The sequence below is a fragment of the Cervus canadensis genome, chromosome 9 (genome assembly GCF_019320065.1).
Source record: "Cervus canadensis isolate Bull #8, Minnesota chromosome 9, ASM1932006v1, whole genome shotgun sequence".
In the NCBI taxonomy this organism is placed as follows: Eukaryota; Metazoa; Chordata; class Mammalia; order Artiodactyla; family Cervidae; genus Cervus; species Cervus canadensis.
The window spans coordinates 76,132,817-76,159,038 of NC_057394.1; the positions used below are offsets into that span (position 1 = coordinate 76,132,817).

Sequence of the window (26,222 nt, forward strand, 5' to 3'; positions counted from 1 at the left end):
CGAAGAGCTGACTCATTGGAAAAGACCTTGATGCTGGGAGGGATTGGGGGCAGGAGGAGAAGGGGACAACAGAGGATGAGATGGCTGGATGGCATCACCAACTCGATGGGCATGGGTTTGGTTAGACTCCGGGAGTTGGTGATGGACAGGGAGGCCTGGCGTGCTGCAATTCATAGGGTCGCAAAGAGTCGGATACAACTGAGTGACTGAACTGAACTGAACAACCCTAAGAGTCTTCATCAATAAATTGAGGGAAAAGTCAGGGCTGACAACTTTATATACTAAAGGGAAAAAAAAAGTTTCAGTACCTCAGTTTCAGGGTAATTATATTAAAGTCTATTCAAGAAAAAAAAAATGAAAGTCCTTTGTCTCTGTATTATGCATATGGAATGGGACAGAGTGATAGTACAGAGGAGAAAATGGGAGAAGAGGGAAATGTGAAACAAGGTAAATTCTAGAAGGGAAGAAAGTAACCTCTGAGACCTCAGACATAGGTTACAGTTTCTTTTCTCTGATAGAAAGATCACTCAGGGCTGTACTAGACTATTTATAAATACAGCTCCAAATATTTATTTAGTAAGTTTCAAGGAATATTTTATCATTAAAAAAAAAAAACAAAAACACTGTGTTCTGAGAAAGGGGAATGGCTAAAAGTTTTCCTTAGTATAATCACACTGACACAGAATTCATTTTCGGAAAACTAATTGCTTATTTTTTAAAACTAGAAACTGTGGCAAAAAGAGGGTTTAAAGCCTTTTCTCTTGCCATGAGAAAATTACCAGTAATTTAATTTTATTCTCTTGAAGCACCACAAATACTTAACTATAAAACATTTCTATGAATCAAGAAACCAAGAGTTATTTTCCTTTAATAAGAAGCTAAAATCATAAGACATGGACATCACCAGATGGTCAACACCGAAATCAGATTGATTATATTCTTTGCAGCCAAAGATGGAGAAGCTCTATACAGTCAGCCAAAACAAAACCGGGAGCTAACTGTGGCTCAGATCATGAACTCCTTATTGCCAAATTCAGACTTAAATTGAATAAAGTAGGGAAAACCACTAGACCATTCAGGTATGACCGAAATCAAATCCCTTATGATTATACAGTGGAAGTGAGAAATAGATTTAAGGGACTAGATCTGATAGAGTGCCTGATGAACTATGGACAGAGGTTCGTGACATTGTACAGGAGACAGGGATCAAGTCCATCCCCATGGAAAAGAAATGCAAAAAGGCAAGATGGTTGTCTGAGGAGGCCTTACAAATAGCTGTGAAAAGAAGAGAAGCAAAAAGCAAAGGAGAAAAGGAAAGATATTCCCATTGGAACACAGAGTTCCAAAGAACAGCAAGGAGATGAGAAAGCCTTCCTCAGCGATCAATGCAAAGAAATAGAGGAAAACAACAGAATGGGAAAGACTAGAGATCTCTTCAAGAAAATTAGAGATACCAAGGGAACATTTCATGCAAAGATGGGCTCAATAAAGGACAGAAATGGTATGAGCCTAACAGAAGCAGAAGATATTAAGAAGAGGTGGCAACAATACACAGAAAAACTGTACAAAAAAAGATCTTCACGACCCAGATAATCACGATGGTGTGACCACTCACCTAGAGCCAGACATCCTGGAATGTGAAGTCAAGTGGGCCTTAGAAAGCATCACTACGAACAAAGCTAGTGGAGGTGATGGAATTCCAGTTGAGCTATTTCATATCCTGAAAAATGATGCTGTGAAAGTGCTGCACTCAATATGCCAGTAAATTTGGAAAACTCAGCAGTGGCCACAGGACTGGAAAAGTAAGTTTTCATTCCAATCCCTAAGAAAGGCAATCCCAAAGAACGCTCAAACTACTGCACAATTGCACTCATCTCAATCACTAGTAAAGTAATGCTCAAAATTCTCCAAGCCAGGCTTCAGCAATACGTGAACCAGGAACTTCCAAATGTTCAAGCTTGTTTTAGAAAAGGCAGAGGAACCAGAGATCAAATTGCCAACATCTGTTGGGTCATGAAAAAAGCACGAGAGTTCCAGAAAACATCTATTTCTGCTTTATTGACTATGCCAAAGCCTTTGACTGTGTGGATCACAATAAACTGTGGAAAATTCTGAAAGAGATGGGAATACCAGACCACCTGACCTGCCTCTTGAGAAACCTGTATGCAGGTCAGGAAGCAACAGTTAGAACTGGACATGGAACAACAGACTAGTTCCAAATAGGAAAAGGAGTATGTCAAGGCTGTATATTGTCACCCTGCTTATTTAACTTATATGCAGAGTACATCATGAGAAACGCTGGAAGAAGTACAAGCTGGAATCAAGATTGCTGGGAGAAATATCAGTAATCTCAGATATGCAGATGACACCACCCTTATGGCAGAAAGTGAAGAGGAACTAGAAGGTCTCTTGATGAAAGTGAAAGAGGAGTGAAAAAGTTGGCTTAAAGCTCAACATTCAGAAAACTAAGATCATGGCATCCAGTCCCATCACTTCATGGGAAATAGATGGGGAAACAGTGGAAACAGTGTCAGACTTTATTTTGGGGGACTCCAAAATCACTGCAGATAGTGACTGCAGCCATGAAATGAAAAGACGCTTACTCCTTGGAAGCAAAGTTATGACCAACCTAGACAGCATATTAAAAAGCAGAGACATTACTTTGCCAACAAAGGTCCATCTGGTGAAGGCTATGGTTTTTCCAGTGGTCATGTATGGATGTGAGAGTTGGACTGCGAAGAAAGTCCAACTTGGACTATGAGCGCCAAAGAATTGATGCTTCTGACTGTGGTATTGGAGAAGACTCTTGAGTTCCTTGGACTGCAAGGAGATCCAACCAGTCCATCCTAAAGGAGATCAGTCCTGGGTGTTCATTGGAAGGACTGATGCTGAAGCTGAAACTCTAATCTTTGGCCACCTCACACGAAGAGTTGACTCACTGGAAAAGATCCTGATGCTGGGAGGGATTGGGGGCAGGAGGAAAAGGGGGTGACAGGATGAGATGGCTGGATGGCATCACCGACTCGATGGACATAAGTCTGAGTAAACTCCGGGAGTTGGTGATGGACAGGGAGGCCTTGTGTGCCACGATTCACGGGGTTGCAAAGAGTCAGACACGGCTGAGCGACTGAACTGAACTGAACTGAATAGCATAGGAAATTAATTTATTCAAAAGCACAGAGGTCATCCTTTACTATAACAGAAATAGGATCTCATCTCTATTTAAGGAAGTCTTACAAAGACTTCTCTAAATATCATTATATTCCCCCATCCCACACCCTGGCAGGTATATTCTTCTGGCACCTCAATAAGAATCTGAAAGAACTGCAACTGTCATAAACCGAATTTAGTCAGAGAATCAACAGTGAAGTATGGGAACAGTTCCCTGGTTATCAACTTGGCCCATTATTAAGTTAGACTATCTTTCTTCCTTATGGAGAAAGACAGGAACTGCAAAGGAAATACGCTTACCATGTGAATAAAAGAGTGTTAATTCACTCCACATAAAAATCTATACAGTGCTTCAGAAGAAAGTAGGAAAAGACAAGAATTAGAAAGCAAACTCTTTAACAGATAACTTCAATAGAAAAGAAATGCCAGACTGGTAGAGAAATAGGACAATAATACAGTAATTATGCTAGGATGTTTTGGGAATTATATAAGAAGTGAAATATGAAGAGATGGTAGGAAAAAAGAAAAAGAGAACAAATAAGGTAAAGAACCTTAAACTCCTAAGAAATGAAATAAATTTAATACACTAATTATAACTGAGATTCCATTATCAGCAGGAAAGGGGAAAAACCTTCAGAAAATATGAAAATGGGATGGAAAAAGTCTTACTCTTTAACGTCTTTAAGTTGTTCAATATCCTGTACTTTGACATAATCTGGGTCATGAGCCAAAAGGTGTATTGTATATGGAACAACATACTCAGGTAGAAGAGACAGTAATTTTTCTGAAAAATAAAACAAAACAAAAACATCCAGGTTAGAAAACCAAATCTTACTCACTCTCTTTCTCTCTCTGATAGTCTATTTCTTGCATCCCAATAATTTACCACAATATCGCTGGAAGAAAAACACACTGAGAGGTCCAGTGCTGAGGCACCTCATAAAGGTCATTCCATCGCCCATCACGGCCAACACTGATACGCCCACTAAATGCACCCTGTGCTGAGCCTACACAGATAAACATTTCAAGTTTCAACAGATATGAGAAAAAAGTGACCCACACTATACTCAACACTAAGGAACATAAAATCTATTTTTCTTATTAGTAACTCTCTGTCCAACACTCCCTTGTAAGTTGCTGTGCAAAAGGAAAACAACTAGTAAATCTTTCAGTCAGTATGGCACAAAAATAGGAAGTAAAGGTTGATACTATTTAATACAATCTGCAACATAAAAACTGACAGAAAGGAACAGACATTGTTTCTAGGGCATTTTAAATAACAATGAAGTATCTTTTCAGTTTAAATTCAAATGTTTTAATATTTTGACTGAGATCAGTACAGTCCATTACACATACAAATGGAAATCCTAATTAGTTTTAATAAAGGTTACTCAAAAGACCAAGATTCATACTCTGAGCAATTCTTTTTATACTTCCTAGTCTTGCAATTTTTGTTCAGTCTAGAATAAAATAATGTATGTGTCAACAAGGCACCAAATTTTCTTTATTTCTATCACTGAACTCAAAGAGAATAAGCTTGTATGTAATATTCATTTCAAGGTAGGTACAGAAGAAAAAAGTAACAAGGTTCAAAATTCAGTGAAATTTGAATTAAAAGTCTATCAAACATGTACTAAGTGCTTACTCTTTTCCAGACCTAATATTTGAGTAGGGCTTACTATTTTAAATATAAAAATGCATAATACTAGACAAAGACCTCACAGTGAGCACAGACAGGACCAGGACAGAAGCCCCACTTCACCATGCACCATGGACAGTACCCTAAAATAAGAACAGCTAATAACTTCTGAGTACTTCTTTGGACCATGCATTATGCCAGGTGCTTTATATATATAACTCTTTAATCATAACTACCATAAGATACAAGTAAAACTATACCAATCTTACAAAAAGGAAACCAAGGCTCAGACTGCATAAACACAAATACAACCAGTAAATGGCAGAGGTGAGATGTAACTCCAGAACCCCTAAGGTGAAGTAGGAAGAGAAAGAGGGTCCCAAAACTGTATTTTAAAGGATTCACAAGGGGCAAACTTCTCTCCTTGATTTTGTTTATTTGTTTGGCCAGAAGGGGGAAGCAATTTCCAGACAGAGTTGACAACAGAGAAAAAAGCTGGCTACACAAATTTTAAATAATCCAGAGTACAAGGAGCAAAGAATTTACATTCAGGAGTAGCGAGAGGGAAAGTTTAAAACTCAGGCTGCGAGTTAACTACAAATGGTCATGCTAATGAGCTTCTACTTGATCCTCTAAGCAGAAAGGAGCCAACCAAGGTTTCAAGCACTGATCTGTTTTAGGAAGATAATTTTGACAGTGGTGTGGCTTGGCTGGAGGCAGGGAAACATTTAAAACAGGGAGTTAGTTAGGAGTAGATATGCTAATCCAAGTGAAATACAGCAGGATAGGGGAGTTGGGGAGAAACAGTGAAGACACCCAAAAGAAGAATTAAGAGGATTTAGTGATCAATGAGAGGAAAAAAGAAGGCATGAGGAATGCCTCTGACTTCTGACTTGCGTAACTGGATGGCTTTTAATGCTGTTGATCAAGTCATAGAAGTCAGGGACACAAAAACTAACAGTGTGGACGGAGTGACGTAAGCAGATTTTAAAAAGGCACACAGGACCCTGATATTAATGTCAGCTACAGGTGATAAAGACCTGGACTTTTTTAAACTAAAAGAGTACTTAGACAATCTTCATAAATGTACCTCTTACTGTTTCATTACCTCCAAAGTTCCTGCTTTTTCCCCTTAGCCTTTTAGTCAGTTGCATCAAGAACTATAGGTTGATATTTAAATACCCATGCATTTGTATTTTAAAATAACCTTTTACGAGGAAAAGTTGCTACTGAAAAACAGTAATAACAACTTACTTAATGAGGGCTAATTAGAATATAATAAACAACAGTAACATTTTGTGTTCCACAAAACTGAAACTGGCAAGATGGGAAAGTACACTCTTCATTTTCACACAAGCTTACCGCTAACAGCTGCATGCTGTTTCAGATACTCGCGTCTCACATTGATATTTTTTACCAGACACTGCCTGGCATGAGCTCTTCTTTCTTTTACAGGGTCTTTTGCACAAAGTGCACAAATTGCCATATACTCAAGTGGAAGCCGTAATCGAGAAAGGCCTTTGTGAAGTTTCTGAGCAAACACTTGTCTTACTTGATAACATTCATCCTGGAAGACATAATTATTCCACATGTTACCTACATGGTATCAAATAACGACAAATAAGGAAATAACGACTCTGGATAGGAAACCCACTCTATCAGGTAATTAGAATAAACAGCATGAGTACCCACAACCAGTGCCCCAGTGCATAGGACCGAGGTGGGACAAATTAACATGGACGTCAGCATGGTAACCTGGACCTTAAAATGACTGCCAGCTACCTGTGTGAGAACACATTGAACGCACTCTTAAAATAGATAAAAAACTAGTAAATATTAATCCACCTTAACTTAAATGAGGTATATAAAAACAAGTCTGAACACTATCTCACATTTACCTTTTTCATTTACTGAGCAGGATAAAACTCTGTCCAATTTATATATTTAGTTCTATCATTTAAAAAAACTGTTCAGATTAAAAAGCACAATTCCGAAGGCAGGAGTTACTTAATCCATTTCAGCAACATCACGTTCCTCTTAATTCTAAAAATGAACTGCTCATCACTGTGCCTGCTTTTCTCACACTACTCGCTCTCCTAAACCACCCACCTCCACTCTAGTAGCTAACCTGTCCTCATCTTCAAGGACAGCTCCCATACCTTCCAGAAATCACTATCTTTACCCCAAACCCTCTGTGCATATCCAGTACTGTGCTCTGCTAGTACTCTGTGCTATCTCCAGCCTAGCATTTAGTACACAGTATGAAAAGGACTGGTTTACCTGTCTTATGCAGTGCTGTTTCTTGAAGCCAAGCACTGTGATTTTATTCCTCCTTGTGCCTCAAAACCTAGCACAATGTCTGCTACAGATTATGAGAATTTTTTCTAAACTATAGGGAAAAGCTCAGTATGATTTTTGAACCATATATGAGATACAAAAAGACTTTCATTATTACATTCCATCAATGAACATAATGTGTGTTTGCTTTTCTTCAAAACCTAGGTTGCAACATCTTGCCCTTATCTTTAAATCCTTACTTTGTGCATCTTCTTTCATTTACTTCAAACTTCAGTTTATTACAATACCAAACAGCCAGTTTAAAAAAAGTAGTCAAGTACAACTACTATGGAGGATAGTATGGAGATTCCTCAAAAAACTGAAAATAGAGTCACCACACAATCCAGTAATCCCACTCCTGGGCACATAATCAGACAAAACTATAGTTCAAAAAGATACCTGCACCACCATGTTCATAGCAGTACTGTTTACAATAGCCAAGACCTGGAAACAACGTAAAGGTCCATCAACAGGTGAATGACAAAAATACAATGGAATACTACTCAGCCATGAAATGAATGAAATATTGCCATTTTACAGCAACATGAATGGACCTGTGGATTATGATACTAAGTGAAGTAGGTAGGTCGGAAACACAGATACTATCACTGATATGTGGAATCTAAAATAAGACGCAAATGAACCTATCTACAAAACAGAACAGACACACAGAACAGACTTATGGTTGGTTGCCAAGGGGGAAGGTAGAGTGGGGGAGGGATGAAATGGTAGTTTGGGGTTAGCAGATGCAAAGCATTATATACAGAATGGATGACAACGTTGTACTGAATAGCACAGGGAACTACATTCAATATTCTGTGATAAACCATAATGGAAAAGAATATAAAAAGAATGTGTGTGTGTGTGTGTATATACACACTACTGAATTACTTTGCTATATAGCAGAAATTAACACAACACTATAAATCAACTATACTTCAATTAAAAAAAATAGTAATCAATAGACAGAACTACTATTATCTATCCTTATACTCCACAAAACAAAATTAAACTTATATCACCCCTTCCTCATTATTACTCCTATAAGGAGAAGAATTTTCAGTATCCAATTATTCATTATGAAAATATCCAATTACAAACAAACAATATAAGTAAAAGTCAATACATCACAAATATAGTCACAAATGAACAAGCTATTTGTAAGAATATTAAACAAGTGGGAGAGGGACAAATTAGAAGTATGGGATTAATAGTTACAAACTAGTCAATATTATCCTGGAGAAGAGAATGGTTACCCATGCCAGTATTCTTGCCTGGAGAATTCCATGGACAGAGGAGCCTGGGGGCTATTGTCTATGGAGTTGCAGAGAGACAGACATGACTGAGCAACTCTCACTTTCACTCAATACTATTATCTAATATAATAAGCTATAGTGGAATATAACCTGCAGAAGCAACCGGCATCACTATACTCGTCACACCTGAAACTAACACAACACTGTAAATCAAATATACCTCAATAAAGCAAGCAAACAAACAACAACAAAACACTGAAGAGCACTCAAATATCCCTCCACACAACAGAGATACATTTCCAAGGCCATGTTTTTGTCATTCTTTCAGTAATCACTGAAGATCTAATAGTACAATGCAAATTAATTACAATGTCAACCGTGAATCACAGCAAAGGTAGGAGAGTTTCAAAAGATCATTAAGATAATGTTAGAAAAAAACTGTCAAATCATATGCAAAGCAACTGACACATTTAACAACAAAAGATGAGAAAATTGACAAGAACGATGATACAATGGGTACAGCTAAAGAGAATCACCTAAATAAAGATTTAAAAGATGTGCTCCTGCGAAATGAGGAAGCCTTCCAATGTTTGCTCTGGTTTTTGCAAAGATTTACCCTTTACGCTAGCTTATAAAAAATAATATGAAGTAAAGAACAGATTTATCCTTTTGACTAGGTTATTAAACCAGTCAATCCTAAAGGAAATCAACCCTGAATATCCACTGGAAGGACTGATACTGGAGCTGAAACTCCAATACTTTGGGCCACTGATACGAAGAGCCAACTCATTAGAAAAGACCCTGATTCTGGGAAAGATTGAAGGCAGGAGGAGAAGTGGATGACAGAGGACAAGATGGTTGGATAGCATCACTGACTCAATGGATATGAGTTTGGGTAAGCTCCAGGAGACGGTGAAGGACAGGAAAGCCTGGCATGCTGCAGTCCATGGGGTCACAGAGTCAGACACAACTGAGCAGCTGAACAAGGCTATTAAAAGTATGAAGTAAAGCTTTACACTTTGACTAAGTTATAAAAACATGTGAAGCAGAGGACAGAGTGACACAATTTTTATCAGGAAAAACACACTCTCAAAAAAGCAGACACTTGATACTTTCATGTTTATGGTTATAACCAGTGACTGGTTCAACATAAGGAAGATGGTATCTATACTACCAAATATTTTTCTGAGATAAAGTTCCAATCAAAGCTTTTATTGTGCTACTAAGAAATTCACTTTAGTCTGCATATTAAATAAACTTTTGTGTTAATTTCTGCTGTACAGCAAAGTATACTTTTTAAGTATAAATTATTCTCAGTTATTTGTAGTATCTTGTAAATAGTTCAATTATTATGTGTATTGCATTGTATTAACAGCACTTATATATTCTGTTCTCCTAAGAGGTTATCTTCTTAAGGGCTGTAGCCATGACTCACCTTTGTATCTGAAGAACCTAGAACAATGCAAAGCACATAGAGGTACACAGTAAATTTTCATGAAGTGCATTCAAATTCTAAAATACCTAGATTGGCCTGGAGAATTCCATGGACTGTATAGTCCATGGGGTCACAAAGAGTCAGACATGACTGATTGACTTTCAAAGGCTTCCCTGGTGGCTCAGCTGGTAAAGAATCTGCCTGCCTGCAATGAGGGAGACCTGGGTTCAGTCCCTGGGCTGGGAAGATCCCCTGGAGAAAGGAAAGGCTACCCACTCCAGTATTCGGTCCTGGACAATTCCACGGGCTGTATAGTCCATGAGGTCACAAAGTGTTGGACACGACTGGGCCACTTTTGCTTTCAAGATTTGTATTACTGAATTTTTATTCCTCCAGATTTAGTTTCTATTCAAATACATGACAAAGGCCACTGAGATACAACATTGCCTTTAAAGAGCTCAACTCAAGTAAATACAAATAAACCACAGGCATGTAACTAAGCACAAGGCAAGTACGTATCAGGACTGTAGATAAAATCTGTAGGGGATCCAAAGGAAATCTCTTGTAAGAATAAGGGCAAGTTTCATGGAGAAGATTGTGTCTGAGCCTTGATTTGCAGAAAGAGTTGGATTTGGGTATGTATAAATGAAGAGGGTGAAAATAAAATTAGAGGGAGGCAAACCACAGGTACATAAAAGAAAGAAAAAAGTTCAGCTTCACTGAAATAAACACAGGTAAAGGGTGGTGTGCTAAACAGAATTTTTAAATGTATATGTGGGTCCAAATATTAGAAGGGCTTGAATGGCAAGGTAAAATATATGCAAGTTTTCTTTCTTATGAGTACAAGCCCATAAATATTTCTGACCAGGGGAATAACATGACCGGAACTTGATAGGGAAATTTAACACACCATAGAGAAAGTCTCCCAGCAGCACAGATGACAGCTAACGATGGGTACAGCAATCAGAATGGTTAAGGTTAAGAAGGTATGAATAAAAAAGATGTAATAGATATCAAAGGACAGAATTATCTGTACTTTTGTAACAAGGTGCAAACACAAGCAAACAGTCAAATATAAATCATGCTTTTAGGTCTAAGAAATGCCATTCACCTTTACTTAATGTTTATTGAGATTCTCTGCATGTCAGGAAAGAATAGATTTGGAAGAGATTCAGTCTTACGTTCTCAGAAAATAAAAGTTTCAAATTTCTGTTTGGCTTTGGAAGTGGGTCCAGAAACTTGAGAAGGGCCAGAAAATGTAGTTGTGAAGTATGACAAAAATCAGGAGACAAAAGCCAAAAAAAAGTATTTCAAAAATAGAGGTGCAATAAATAAATAAATTTTAAAAAAATAAAAATTAAACATGCAAAGAGTTGTGTCAAATGATGCCAAAAGGACATGTATAATAAAGATTAAGACCACTGGACTGGGGGACTTAATTAGATCATTTCTGGAAAACAGTGAAAGCAAATGCTAAAACGTGAGCAGGTGAGAGTGAGAGGAGAAGAGAGCAGAGACAAGCCTGTGGTTGAAAGGAACAACCAGATTAGGACAAAGCTTTGTTTACAATAGGGTAATCCCATATTTTTAAGTTGTGAGAATGTGCTAATAATTAACATTTTACAATTAATACATGTTTCACAGTCAACAGAATTCTAAAACAACCTTTAAACTTAGGTAATCTGAACTTTCACACTGGGAGTTTGGTGACTGAGACAGTAACATATACAGTATGCTAGAAAAGAAAGTCTCTAGAATTTAACAAGCATGGATGTTCTCTGGACAGAGTGGACATTTAACTAATGATCTGCACATACTTACTATACAGCAAGTTTCAAACAAAGTCCATCTCTCTTAACATCCATACTTGTCCTAATTTTTTTTTTTAATTTCTACTGAACAGCCAATACCACTAATACCCTGAGAAATATCATACCAAGAATCCAATAAATCGATAGACTCCAAGTACTACCAATTTGAAAAATTAATTACATATGTTGTTTTCTAACAAATTTAATATGTTATTTTTAAACAACTCTCATTTTATGGCAAAATAAGGTTACCTCCAAAATTAAAGAGGAAATAGTAAACCAGAAAATTATGGGTTTCGCAAAAATCTCATTTCTCATATTGCCTAGTCAAGTATCTGAATAACAGCACCAAAACTAAAATCATAATAAACAGATGTTTTAAATACTGAAGTACCACAAGTACTAAAAGTCAAAGAACACAAAGAATCATGTTCTGTACAACAAGCCATTTTCCTTACATTGATAGCTAAAGCACACAGCTGATACTGTTCTAACGTGATAATCTCATGGTAACAGGGCTCCTGGGCCAGCTTCACAATTGCACTCCCAGCAGCGAGTCTCAGGCGTGACATATCTGGTTTACTGAAAAATAAGCAAGAAAGAATATGAATTAGATTTCTGTACATCTGCACAAGAACATTCCTACTTTGTATATCTAACTTTATAAAAATTCCTCTGGCCAAAAAAAAAAGGCATAAAACAATTCAGTGATACTGACCACTATATTATGCTTGGAAGATGGTGTCCAAAGCACAAAATTCTTCTTTGAACACAAGTCTAAGCTAGTCATTGAATTCTCTTGTTCTACACAGAAAATTTTCAGACAAGCCTAGGACAAATCTATCTGTATGTTCAGTTGTTAGGTCTCAAGTCTTCCACTATGGACTTTTCTTGGGATATATGTTTACTTATGTATTGGGCACAAAATATCATAACTTGCTGATCATTCAACTAAAACTATGGTGTAAAGTACAAAAGAAGTTAACATAAAAGCAGGTACAGTAGATTTTAAAAATTACTATTTTTAGCTAGTATTCAATTTTGAAATATTATCAAGAGCCTCTTTTTAAGGGAAGAAAATCTATTGTAAAATGGGATATATTTCAGCAATTAGGAAATTCTTAACTAGTAAATAAATATATTTAAATAATCCTTCCTAATACAGAGACATATCAGATGAATTACTGATTCACTGAAATATTGTAAGTGGGGAAGTTGTAACTCCTTAATTAGGACTCCCTACATAGCTCCATAGTAAAACATTATTATTTACTATACATACAACATATACACCATACTGAGAGGGATGTAAAAGAGGCAAAAAAAAAAAAAAAAAGCAGCAAATCTTAATTAATCTTCCAGGATGCAAAAGAGACAAATCTTAATCTTCCAAGATCTAAAGATCTAGTTGGTTTAAGACTCTTCCTTTAGCTTTCTAACAATTACATAAAAATATTTACTGAATGTATGCTAACATTAATGAGGTTCTGAAGTTACAGGTTGCAGAGATATTTTCAGTTCATCAATAGCAATATTCCAAGTAGTTATTATAAGATAACTCACTCAACCACTGCTAAGGAAAGTCTGATTTCCTTGTTGGAATTTAGTAAAATAAAAAAAGTAATTAAAATACTTTGTGTGTGTATACACACACACTCAGTCGTGTCTGACTCTTTGTGACCCCATGGAATGCAGCTTGCCAAGCTCCTCTGTCCATTACAACGTTTTTGAAGACTAGTTCAAGAACGCAGACCCGAGAGCTCCTGCAGGGGGCACGGGTCTGGCCTTAGCAGCTGTGGGCTTTGTGGGCTCGTACACTTGAGGGCGGGCCAGGCCAGGGTCTGCAGTGCCTCCACAGCTCCCACAGCAGGTCCAGGTATGCAACTACTACAGTCTTGGGACTTGACTTCAGTGTATCTGCACTGGTGACCTTGTGAAAACAACTCCTGAGAGACACCAAGAGCAACTGCCAGCATATCCACGCTTGAGGTGAGGCGAAGGCAGTGCCAACAACAGTGAGTTCAGGCAAAAGGTGAAGGTGATACAACAGAGCATACTCACAGGTACATACAGCTCCAGTGGAACAGCACTCAGTGGCTCTCCTGGTGAGAGGGTTCCAATCCTACCTCCCTTGCACTGCAGATCAGAAATGGATCTGGGGTCCTCTACTCCAAACAACTTGGGAGCAGACCCTGCCCCAACAGGGCAGTGACAATCACAGACCAAAGAGGAGGCCTGGTCAATATCCTGTGCAGGCTCTGGTCACTACAACATCTGTCACAGCTCCTATCAAGGGGATAATGGCCAGTATACACGGAAGAAACAGGCTGTAGGCATTCATACTAAAAAACAGCCCTCACACCAAAAAATATTAAACTCACACAGGCTACACAGGGTCATCCCAACATAAAAACAGCCCTCAAAGACCACAGTAAGTAACTGTTACAAACTCACAGAGCAAAAGAAATAAAAGTAAAATAAAGAAGCAGAAAAAGCACTCCCCATTAAAAGATAGAATTCCCCTGGAAGAACAATGAAACAGACTTCTTCAATCTAACAGACACTGAATTCAAAATGGAGAAAATGAATGAAAATACTACAGGAATTAAGAAAGGCCACTGATAGAGATGCAGATTACTGTGAAAAGGAATTGGAAACTATAAGCAGGGGCCAAGGAAAAAACAGAGAATTCATTAGAAGAGACCAAAGCTGAACTAAACGCTATGGACAACAGAAGGAATAAGTGACCTGGAAGACAGAAAAATGGAAATTATCCAAGTAGATCAGCAGACAACACCCCCCAAAAAAAGGCAATATAAGAGACCTATGGGGTAATATGAAGCATGCAAATCTATGCATGACAGGGATTCTGGAAGAAAAAAGAGAAAGGGGAATGAACATGTCCTTGAAGAAATTATGACTGAAAACTTATCAGGCCTAAAGAAAGAAATAGATATCCGAATAGAGGAAGCACAAAGTGCCCTTAACAAGATAAATCCAAACAGACTTATACCAAGACACATTATAATAAAAGCGGCAAATGTTAAAGAGAGGACTTATACCAAGACACATTATAATAAAAGTGGCAAATGTTAAAGAGAGGATTTTAAAGGCAGCAAGAGAACAAGAGTTAACTACAAGGGAACCCCCAAAAGGCTATCAGCTCGTTTCTCTACAGAAACACTGCAGGACAGAAGGGAGCAGCAAGATATAGTCAGAGTCCAAAAGTGAAAAATCTGCAACCCAGGATACTGTACCCAGCAAGATTATCCTTTAGAACGGAAGGAGAGAAAGAATTTCTCAGACAAACAATAACTTAAAGAATACAATACTAAACCTATCTTAAAAGGATATATTGAAAGGTCCTCTCTAAGTAGAAAAGATCCAAGAAACTATAAGAAAAAGAAAATCACAATTGGAAAGTAAGTCACTGAAATAAGTACACAAATTCTTTTTTTTTTTTTTTAATTTTTTTATTAGTACACAAATTCTTTAAAAAAATAAAATTACTGTGAAAGCAATGATTACCAAAATGAACAGCAAAAGTGTCACTATGAAGATGTAAAAGGACAACAAAATTATAAAATGTGGGAGAGGAGAGTAAGAAAATATAGATTTGTCTTTTCCTAGAATGTGTTTCAGTTTGTATGATTACCACCAATCTAAAGCAAGTAGGTATACGAATGGGTTTAATGTATTTGAAAACCAAGGCAAGCACAAATCAAAAACATAACAACAGATTAACAAAAACCAAAAAGAAGAGAATACAAGAATAATACTAAAGAAAACCATCAAACCACAAACCTAAAGTCTGCAGATGGAAGGAAATAATAAAGATCGGAGAGGGAGGAAATAAAACAGAGATTTAAAAACAATACCAAAAAAAAAAAAAATCAATAAAACCAAGAGCTGATTCTTTGACATGGCAAACAAAAATTGACAAACCTCTGACCAGGCTCACCATGAAGAAAAGACCCAAATAAACAAAATAAGAAATCAAAGAGGAGAAATCACAACTCAAACTGCAGAAATACATAGAAACTGAAAGAGAATTACTATGAACAACAGTAATGAAAGAGAATACTATGAACCTAGAAGAAAAGGACAACTTTTTAGAAACATACAGCCCACTAAAAAGCAAGAAGAAATAGATAACCAGACCAATCACTATAACTGATTCAGAATCTGTAATTTAAAAATCCAAACCAAAAACACTCCCTACAAAAAAACTTTAAGAACAGATGGCTTCAATGGGGAATTCTATAAAACATACAAAAAAGAACTTCTTAAACTCTTCCAAAAGAGTAAATAGGAAGAAAACACTCCCAGAGACATTCTATGAAGTCACCATCACCCTGAAGTTTGGTAATGAAGTTACCAAAACCAGACAAAGACACCATCAAAAAAGCAAATTACAGGTCAATATCTTTGATGAATAAACACAAAAGTTCTTAAAGTATCAGCAACCTGAATTCAACAACACATAAAAAAGGTCATACACCACAACCAAGCTGGATTCACCCCAGGATCACAAGGATAGTTCAACACATGCAAATCAATCAATGTGATACACCATATCAACAAAAGAAAGGATTAAAACCACATGATCATGTCAACAGATGCAGAAAAAGCACTTGATAAATCAAGTCAACATTCACTCATGATACAAAATCCTTATGAAAATGAGTACAGAGGGAACACAGCTCAACATAATAAAATCTATTTATGATGAACCCACAGCCCATATAATATTCAACAGTAAGAACTTGAAAGCCTTCCCAGTAGACTCTGGAGAAAGACAAGGATGCCCACTCTCACCACTTCACTTCAACATAGTACTGAAGTCCCAGCTAAAGCAGAGAAGGAAAGGAAATAAAAGGTATTCAAATTGGTAGAGAAGAGGTAAATATTATTATTATATGCAGATGATACGATATAGAAAACTCTTAAGACTCCACACAGAATCTACTAGAACTGATAAATGAATTCAGCAAGGTAGAAGGATACGAGGTTAATATACAGAAACAGGCTGCATTTCTTTACACCAACAATGAAATATCAGAAAGCGAGTGTAAACAAACAATCCCTTTTAAAACTGTACCACCAAAATAAAATACTTAGGAATAAATCTGACCAAGGAAATGAAAGACTTATATGCTGAGAAATACAAAATATTAATAAATAAAACTGAAGATGATTCAGAGAAATGAAAAAACATCCCAGCTCTTGAATTGAAAGAGTTAATACTGTTATTAAAATGACCATACTATTCAAAGCAATCTACAGATTTAAAGCGACACCTATCAAATTACCCATGAGACTTTTCACAGAATTAAAACAAATAATCTTAAAAGGTAAATGGAACCCAAAAAGACTCAGAATTGCCAAGGCAATCCTGAGGAAGAGTACAAAGCAGGAGGCATTGTCCTCCTGACTTCAGACAATGCAAAAAAGCTACCATAATCAAACCACTATGTTATTGGCACAAAAACAGACACGTGGATCAATGGAACAGAATAGAGAGCCCAGAATAAATCCACAAACCTGTGAATAGTTAATCTTTGACAAAGGAAGCAAGAATATTCAATGAGGAAAAGACAATCTCTTCATTAAGTGGTGCCAGGAAAGAAGGACAGCTGCATGTAAGTCAATCAAGTAAGAACACTCTCACACCATACACAAAAACACCACCATAAAACTCACAGAAGAAAGCCTAAATATTCTGACATAAATCACAGAATGTGTTCACAGGTCAGGCTCCCAAGGCAATAGCAATAAAAGCGAAAATAAACAAATGGGACCTAATTAAACTTACAAGCTTCTGCACAGCAAAGGAAACCACAAACAAAATGAAAAGACAACCTAGGGATAGGCAGAAAATATTTGCAAATGATGTGACAAATAACAGCTTTCTTTTCGAAATACAGAAACAGCCCGTAAAACTCAACAACAAGCAAGCCAATCAAAAAATAGAAGATCTAAATATACATCTCTCCAAAGGAGACATACAGATGGCCAATAGGTACATGAAAAGATGCTCACACTGGGAAGACCCAGAGGAATTGGGTGGAGAGGGAGGTGGGAGGGGGGATCGGGATGGGGAATACTTGTAAATCCATGGCTGATTCATGTCAATGTATGACAAAAACCACTACAAAAGAAATAAAAAGATGCTCAATATTGCTAATTACTAGATAAATGCAAATCAAAACTACAATGAGGTACCACCTCACACCAGTCAGAATGGTCATCATTAAAAAGTATACAAACAACAAATGCTGGAGAGAGTGTGAAGAAAAGTTCCTTCACTTTCGGTAGGACACTGTTCTTACACTGTTGGTAGGAATGTAGATCAATGCAGCCACTACGGAAAACAATATGGAGGTTCTTCAAAAAACTAAAAGTTCCAGCAATTCCACTCCTGGGCACACACCAAGACAAAACTAAACTTAAAGAGATAAATGCACCCCGATGTTCACAGCATACATAAATGCACCCCTATGTTCACTATTTTCAATAGCTAAGACACAGAAATGCAAATGTCCATCGACAGATGAATGGACAAAGAAGATATGGTATGTGTATACAGTTGAATATTACTTAGCCATCAAAAAGATGAAATTCTGCCATTTGCAACAACATGAATGGACCTAGAGATTATCATACTAAGCAAAGTCAGTCAGAAAGAGAAAGACAAATACCATATGATATCACTTATATGTGGAATTTAAAATGTGACACAATCACATATCTACAAAACAAAAACAAACTTACAGAAATAGAAAAAAGCCATGCGGTTGCCGGGGGAAGAGGTGTAGAGGAGAAAAGGATTGGGAGTTTGGGATTAGCAGAGGCAAACTTTTAGCTATAGGATGGATAAACAACAAGGTCCTACTGTATAGCACAGGGAACTATATTCAATATCCTGTGACAAACTACAATGCAAAAGAATATGAAAAGGCATATATACATATATGTGTATTTAACTGCATCACTCTGATGTACAGCAGAAATTGACACACTATTATACCACACTGTTCTTCACTAAATTTTTTTAAAGCAGACAGACCCAATGTAATTCACACACACTTATAGAATTCAAGGACACATGTGATTTTGTTAAAGAATACTATGCATAAAAACAGGTGACATGAGACCTAAGTATGCACATAAATAATTTAATTAGTAAATCTGAGATAAAATGTATTAATACTAAGGAAATTTTTCTAATTATTATGTAACTCTTGGATGCTAACATAAATTATGAGTAGAAGGTAGAGATAACTAATTTTACTGAAAAGGTAATACATGTGGAATACCTTACAGAATTTTCTTTTTATTTGATCTGTTTGAGAAGACTGTGTTAATGCTAATATTCTATGCAAAAAGTACTGTATGAGCAAAACATATAAGAAATGAAGCAAAGATGGCAAAGTATTAAGCAGCTGACAATTACCATTCATATTTGATCCTAAAGATTTTATGCTAGATGTGTGTGTACACACACACACACACACACACACACACACACACACAAAAGGTGGGGGAAGTTACTCTCACATTTTTAACTACCAAAAAGATGCTATAAATGGCACCTGTATTTTCACAGAGGACAAACTTCTAAATTTTAGCTAATTCTGACATAACCACTACCATCAATATATCTAATTACTTTGTGCTGGGCAGTGTTTTAAATACATTAAATATACTAACTTATTTGATTGTCATAATAGATGAGACAGGCATTAATCATCATCTCTGTTTTATAGCTGAAGAAACTGAGATACAGAGCAGTTAAAGTAACTTGTTGAAAGGTACCAAGCTGCTAAGATGTGGTCCCAGGATTTGAATCTGGAATCCAGAGTTCATGTTTTCAGTCACTAGACTATACATCTTTCAAACAAAACAAACTAAAAACAAACAAAAAAGTATCTGTATTTTTAATACTTTGTGTCAAGTGCATTTTCCATTTTCCACATATGCATATATTTTTGCTTCTGGAGAGCCAATTCGATCAGAAAAGACCCTGATGTTGGGAAAGACTGATGTCAATAGGAGCAGGGGGTGGCAGGGGATGAGATGATTAGACAGCATCACCAGCTCAATGGACATGAGTCTGAGCAAACTCCAGGAGACAGCAGAGGACAGAGGAGTCTGGTGTGCTGGAGTCCGTGGGGTCACAAAGAGTCAAACACAACTTAGCAACAGAACAACAACAACACCACTTCTGGAAACAGATTCAGGTAAGTTGCTTTCTACTCAGTCTGTTCTTTTGCATTTAGATATTAACAAGAATGTAAAACACCAGTTACTGATTGGTACATTAACAATTTCACATGAGGTATTAAAAAAAGTAAACATCTACTGTTAAAAATACTTAAAAGCATTCAGCAGTAATCTGCACTAGACATGGGACTGTCATTTTGAAACAACCACTATACAAAAGCCTATTACGATAAAAATATATGCATATCTACAAATCTGTATTATTTTGTTTAAAAAGAAACCATCATTCAAAACTTACATCAGATGTTAACATACTGTGTAATCCAAAGAATGCTGAAGCTGTAATTACATACCTAATTTTCCCTTGTTCTGTCAAGTCTCCATCACTGTGCAATATTGTTGTGAGCAATCTTAAAGTAGAAGTTCCTGATTTACTGTGATTATTTTTCATTCCAAGTAGCCATCGAACCATCATTTTAATAGCCTGAATCTATTTAAAATACAAATTGACACAACATTGCTACTGTTCAAAGAAACTCTACATTAGCTTTGAGAAAGAATGAAAAAATGTTTTTAATAGACGTGTTTTAAGAAAAGGAAAGAAAAAATTATTTTTATTTGCATGTGTGAAGATAACTTTAAATGTTTTAAAAATGTCTCATGTTCCACCTCCTGGTAATTGACAAATGAATGATTTATCTAAAAACTGGTTCTTCCCGCTTTTTAAAAAATGTTTCTCCAACACTCTACCCTTTAGAATCCACAGTAAAATCATGCTAACTTCCCTAATCCATGAAGTTCCCAAATGCAAATCATATTCCATCTTTTGTGTCTAAGAGTTTATACCACCTTACATCTGTACTGCATTTTTCATAATTATGAAGTACTTACTATCAATATCAGTACTTTAATACCTATTACTGCCTCTAATATTTGGAACAAACCTTTCTGAAGGGGTGCAACACATTTTATTTTTTACATATTATCTTACTTTTTATAGATCTGAAGCTTCAGAGCTAAATGGGTTTTAGACAGTGGTATGTGGCTTACACTCTTCAGATTCTCTTCCTTGGCCACTTCACAACCATGAACTTAAGTGCAGGTGGCCTGCCTTCTAATACAGTGTTGTCCATCTATACAAAACTGGTACTTGAGACCAATGCAGAGAAAACTGGTTCATACTAGAACTCAAAAGTTTCCAGCATCATTCAATGATGCTAAAGGAAGACTGCCCTACAGGTCCGGAGAAATAGTATCAGAATCTGAAAACTGCAATAATGTGAAAAAGTAGTTCACAGTATGAAACATAAATATACAACAAAATTATTTATAAGAAATTATAATTAGAAAAACAATATTTAATGTATTTGTTCTTGGCCTTTACACCTTGGGCAGCAGATTGATATGAGGTCTATATTACAGACTACATACGGTTTTAGAGAAGTAATACTCCTACAGAAGCGATAAGCAATCTTTTACATATGACTCCTAACTCAAGAAATTACAGGTTGAATTTTTTTAATAAAAAAGTTTATCAAATCCCATGGAAAAGATGTGTGCGCATGCTCAGTTGTGCCCAACTCTTTGGTGACTCTACTGGCTGCTGCCTGCCAGGCTCCTCTGTCCATGGGATTTCCCAGGCAAGAATACTGGAAATGGGTTGCCATTTCCTCCTCCGGGGTATGTTCCTGACCCAGGAATCGAACCCTCATCTCCTGCAGTGACAGGCAGATTCTTTCTCTTGTGTTGGCAGGCTGATTCTTTACCACTAGCGTCACCTGTGAAGCCCTGAGGAACAGTCTTAAAACCTGGATGACCATCTTCACTGAAAGGAGAAGGTACTTAAAGTCAGCATTGTCTTTTGCCATTAAAATATTGATATCTAAGAAAAAGAAACATGGAAGGAGTTTTCAAACTCTTTTTATTTTCCAAACTAGATTAGGTGCAGCTGCCCAAAGTCTCAGGTTTCTCAGTATTGCCCTATACTCTCAAGGCCCAAAGGATGTCAGAAAATAAACATAAAAACCTGAATTACTTCAATAGCCATATCTTTATAACAGGAACTATTAAAACCTATAATATAATAATAATAGGGTATATTAAATAGATTAAAATCAACAGATCTGTGCATGTCACTCACTTTGACCATTGTTTCAGGTGAAACCTCTTCATCTGGAACCCAAAGCTTAGTTGTCTTTTTTCCTGGAAGCTAAACAAAAATTAAGGACTTTAAGATACAAATTCTCATGTGTAATTAATATTTAGAGAATGAATGAAATCTTTACCTTCTGCAGCAACAGTCATTACATATGACTATGTTTTCTGTTACTTACGCAAAAAGGTTGAAGGCCCTGTCTTCACCAGCACCCAAATGAACCTTCTGCCTCCAGCACCAGTTGGTTCTTTGCAGGTATGAGATAGGACTGACTTCAACAACTTATGTATACTTCTTTGCTTAACCCCCTTTAAGACTAATGTTTCATTTATTTAAGACAACCAGCAAGAAATAGGATAAAAATCAATGGAGCCAAAAAGGATACAGATGGCCCTTGAATAAGACAAGTTTGAACTGTGCAGGTCCACCAACATGTAAATTTTAAGTGAATATATACTACAGTAATACACAATACACAATCTATGTTTGACTGAATCACAAATGCCCAAGGAACCACATACAGAGAGCTGACTATAAATTATAAAAAAGATTTTTTCCACAACACAAGGGTTGGCAGCTTTAACTTTTATTTTGCTCAATGGTCAGCTATAGTTAACAAACAAGGGGAAAGGTAGCTGCAAAAAGTCTTGAGCAGGGAACAAACATAAAGGTTTGCAGCTGAAGTTACAGAAAACACACATTAGTATCTTCCTACTTAAAGACAACACACACTCACACCCACACACCCCACCCCACACCCATCCTCCTTACCCTGTTAGCTGGGCTGGGAAGCTAAAAAGTGAAAGTGTTAGTCGTGTTCAACTCTTTGTGACCCCATAGATTGCAGCCAGCCAGGATCCTCTGTCCAAGGAATTTCCAGGCAAGTATACTGGAGTGGGTAGCCATTCCCTTCTCCAGAGTATCCTCCTGACCCAGGGATCAAACCCAGGTCTCCTGCATTGTGTACTGTTTGCCGGCTGAGCCACCACGGAAGCCCAGAAAACAAAACCAAAATCATAGAAAAGTTTCAAAAAACAGAAAATATACAGGGGGGAAAAAAAACAGAGCTAGAGGATTGACATCTCCAGAAAAACACAGAAAACACGCTTCAAAAAGTCCTCTTTTTAGAACAATCATAGAGTAACACTGAGATGATAAACTGAAAGTATTGAGAGATGAGAATTTACAGTAGCAGCCAGGCAATTAAGTAAGGTGACCAAAGAGCTGAACCCAGTCTTGGAACATAGGAGATCCCATTTTCACCTCAACTTGACATGCACAATTTCCAGTTGGAAACAGAAATCAAAAAGCACCTCCGATAACCTTCTGGCAACAGGACAGGAAGTTCCAATACAGAAGGCAAGCTCCCCAAACACAGAGCTATTTACAAATAGTTTAAGGACCAAGTCTTGAGTAGAGAAGCACCTTCAAAGCATGAAGTGAAAATAAGGAAAAAAAGAATTTCATTAGAAACACACTGACGAAATTTCTGAACTAAGAATATCCCAAAAAAATCCCAAAGCTCCCATGGAGGAACCTACCAAAAAAGAAACAAGAACCACATCAACTTCAGATTTCTTGGTGGCAAGACTACATACCAAAAAACAATGTTCTGAATTTTCCACAGCCGAGAAAGTTGAAAAATAGAATTCTAATATTTAAGAATAGGGAGAAAAATATTTTCAGAAATCTTTCAAATTACAAGCCAGTTTGAAAGAATTCAAAGATGCCTTCCACATAAATATTAAATTCACAAGAAAATTCAATCAGCATAAATTATTACAAATATAAAATAAAAAATATAAGATCAATAAACAGGTTCAAAAATAATAAAACCATAATAGATGCAACAAAACTAAAACAAACAAAAAATCTAAGACTAATGGACAAAAATACTAGTCAAGATGAAAAAGCATATAAATGGGGTATGGAGTTAAATGGGATACTAATATTTTAATAAAAAGGTTAGTGACATATTTTTACTTGATCTTATAAAATACAAGATTATGAACATCTATAAAACTAGCAGGATAATGTCAAATAACCAAAAATGATTTTTTTAAAAAAGATTAGAAACTACATCATCACAACTGAACACTTGAATATACCTCTTTCAAAAACTGATAGATGAAGCTGAGATGAAAAAAAGTAAGCATAGGAAATACATGTAGAAATATGAGAAAATATGTAGCAATATTTACGGATAAGGAAACAATCAAAATGGACCTTTCTCGTAATAATGATGAAAAGTGAAAAAGAGTTTAGCACAAGGTAATAAGATAAAAACTATAACTGCCCAAATTCACCACCAACAACATAATTCTTAAAACTGAATTCTAACAAAGCTGTATAAGAGAAATATTTAAATCTGCTTACAGAGAAAACTACAAAATTTTAATAGAAGACACATTGTAGATAAGCAAACTAATTAAGCAATGGGAAAAAAATAGAGGCTGTGTAAGAATGATAGCACTGCAGATGACTGGAAGAAGGAGAAATCACTCCATAAATTCTGCTGGGAAAGTTGGTTCTCCTAATGGAGAATAGAAAGAAATGGAGTTCTTGAGTCATAGCATACAAAAAAAGCAAAAACATCAATACCAGATGGATTAAAATTTTTATGTGTGAAAAGAAAACCTTAAAACTTTTAAAACAACGTATGAGAGACTATTTTTATGACAATGGCATAGGAAATAATTTCTTAAACAAGACATAAAAAGCACTAACTACAAGAGAAAAGAATGATAAATTTAGTTAGATTAAAATTAATAACTTTTGTTCAAAGGACACTATGAAGGGAATAGAAAGACATACCATAAATGAGATTTTACACATTTTATGAACATACTTCAACATGTAACTGAAAAAAATATTAAGTGTGTAAAGATTACCTGTGAGAAAAACATAAACAACCCAAGAAAGAAAAAAAGGCAAAAGACATCAAGAGGAATTTCAGAAGAGCCAACAAGAATGATGACTAGACATAAATATTCTTAGTAACCAGGGAAATGCAAATTAAGAGATACTACTTTGTATTTATTAGATGGACAAAACTTAAGAAATCTGACAATAATGTCATATGCAGCTGAAAGGAAAATAAGGTTTTACAACCAGTCTGAAAAATACTTCAGCAATAAAGTGAAAAATTAAATGTACAGACTGATGGTCAGAAGTATACCACTCTTGTAAATGTAACCTGGAGAAATTTGTACTCATATGCATCAGAAGGCTATATAAAAAAGAAAAAAAAAAAAAAAGGCACAGAGTACTATTTAAAACAAGAAAGAAATGGAAATATACCATGTTTCCATTAAGAAAATGAGATATACTTCACACAATGATGTAATACAGAGTAGTGAATGAATGAACTACAGCTAGATTCAACATCAAGGGTTATTCTAAGAAACAAATCCATAATGAAGATAGCAAGTCACCCAAGAATATATCAATATATGGTATAAAATAATCCATAAACCTTAGGAACAAGCAAAACTAAACAAGTACACTGTTTTGAGATAAACATATGGTAAAATGGTGCTTTGTGGTTAGCTGGGGCAGGAGAAAAACAGAAGAAAAGTTTGAAGAGTAACACCACTAGATGCTAACAGTTCAAGGGTATTGAAAAGAGAATAACTGAGATGTGAGCCTGGCATTAAAACTGCTTTTCTGATATATAAATGATGGCTGATTCTGAAAATGAAAGAGGTTTAAAGGTTGAGCGATGTTTTGCATCACTGTCACAGAGCTAGAAGGAAAAAAAAAAAAGAAATTCTGAGTCCAATAAAAAGTAGAGTCTTTGACTGTGTGGATCACAATAAACTGTGGAAAATTCTGAAAGAGATGGGAATATCAGACCACCTGACCTGCCTCTTGAGAAACCAATATGCAGGTCAGGAAGCAACAGTTAGAACTGGACATGGAACAACAGACTGGTTCCAAATAGGAAAGGAGTACGTCAAGGCTGTATATTGTCACCCTGCTTATTTAACTTATATGCAGAGTACATCATGAGAAATGCTGGGCTGGAAGAAGCACAAGCTGGAATCAAGATTGCCAGGAGAAATATCAATCACCTCAGATATGCAGATGACACCACCCTTATGGCAAAAAAGTGAAGAAGAACTAAAGAGCTTCTTGATGAAAGTGAAAGAGGAGAGTGAAAAAGTTGGCCTGAAGCTCAATATTCAGAAAA

The 26,222-nt window shown here is 36.3% G+C and overlaps 1 protein-coding gene across 6 annotated transcripts in view; it reads right to left on the reverse strand.

Moving 5' to 3' along the window:
• PDS5B (PDS5 cohesin associated factor B) overlaps positions 1 to 26,222 on the reverse strand; it is a 172,379-nt gene that overhangs the window by 19,815 nt on the left and 126,342 nt on the right. For all 6 annotated transcript variants that reach the window (XM_043477450.1, XM_043477452.1, XM_043477451.1 and 3 more), the window contains exons 22-26: positions 22,016 to 22,084; positions 20,229 to 20,365; positions 12,108 to 12,231; positions 6,173 to 6,377; positions 3,841 to 3,955 (exon numbers count right to left, since the gene is read on the reverse strand). In XM_043477450.1, coding sequence (XP_043333385.1) covers positions 3,841 to 3,955; positions 6,173 to 6,377; positions 12,108 to 12,231; positions 20,229 to 20,365; positions 22,016 to 22,084 — 650 coding nt within the window. The remainder of the gene's footprint in view (positions 1 to 3,840; positions 3,956 to 6,172; positions 6,378 to 12,107; positions 12,232 to 20,228; positions 20,366 to 22,015; positions 22,085 to 26,222) is intronic.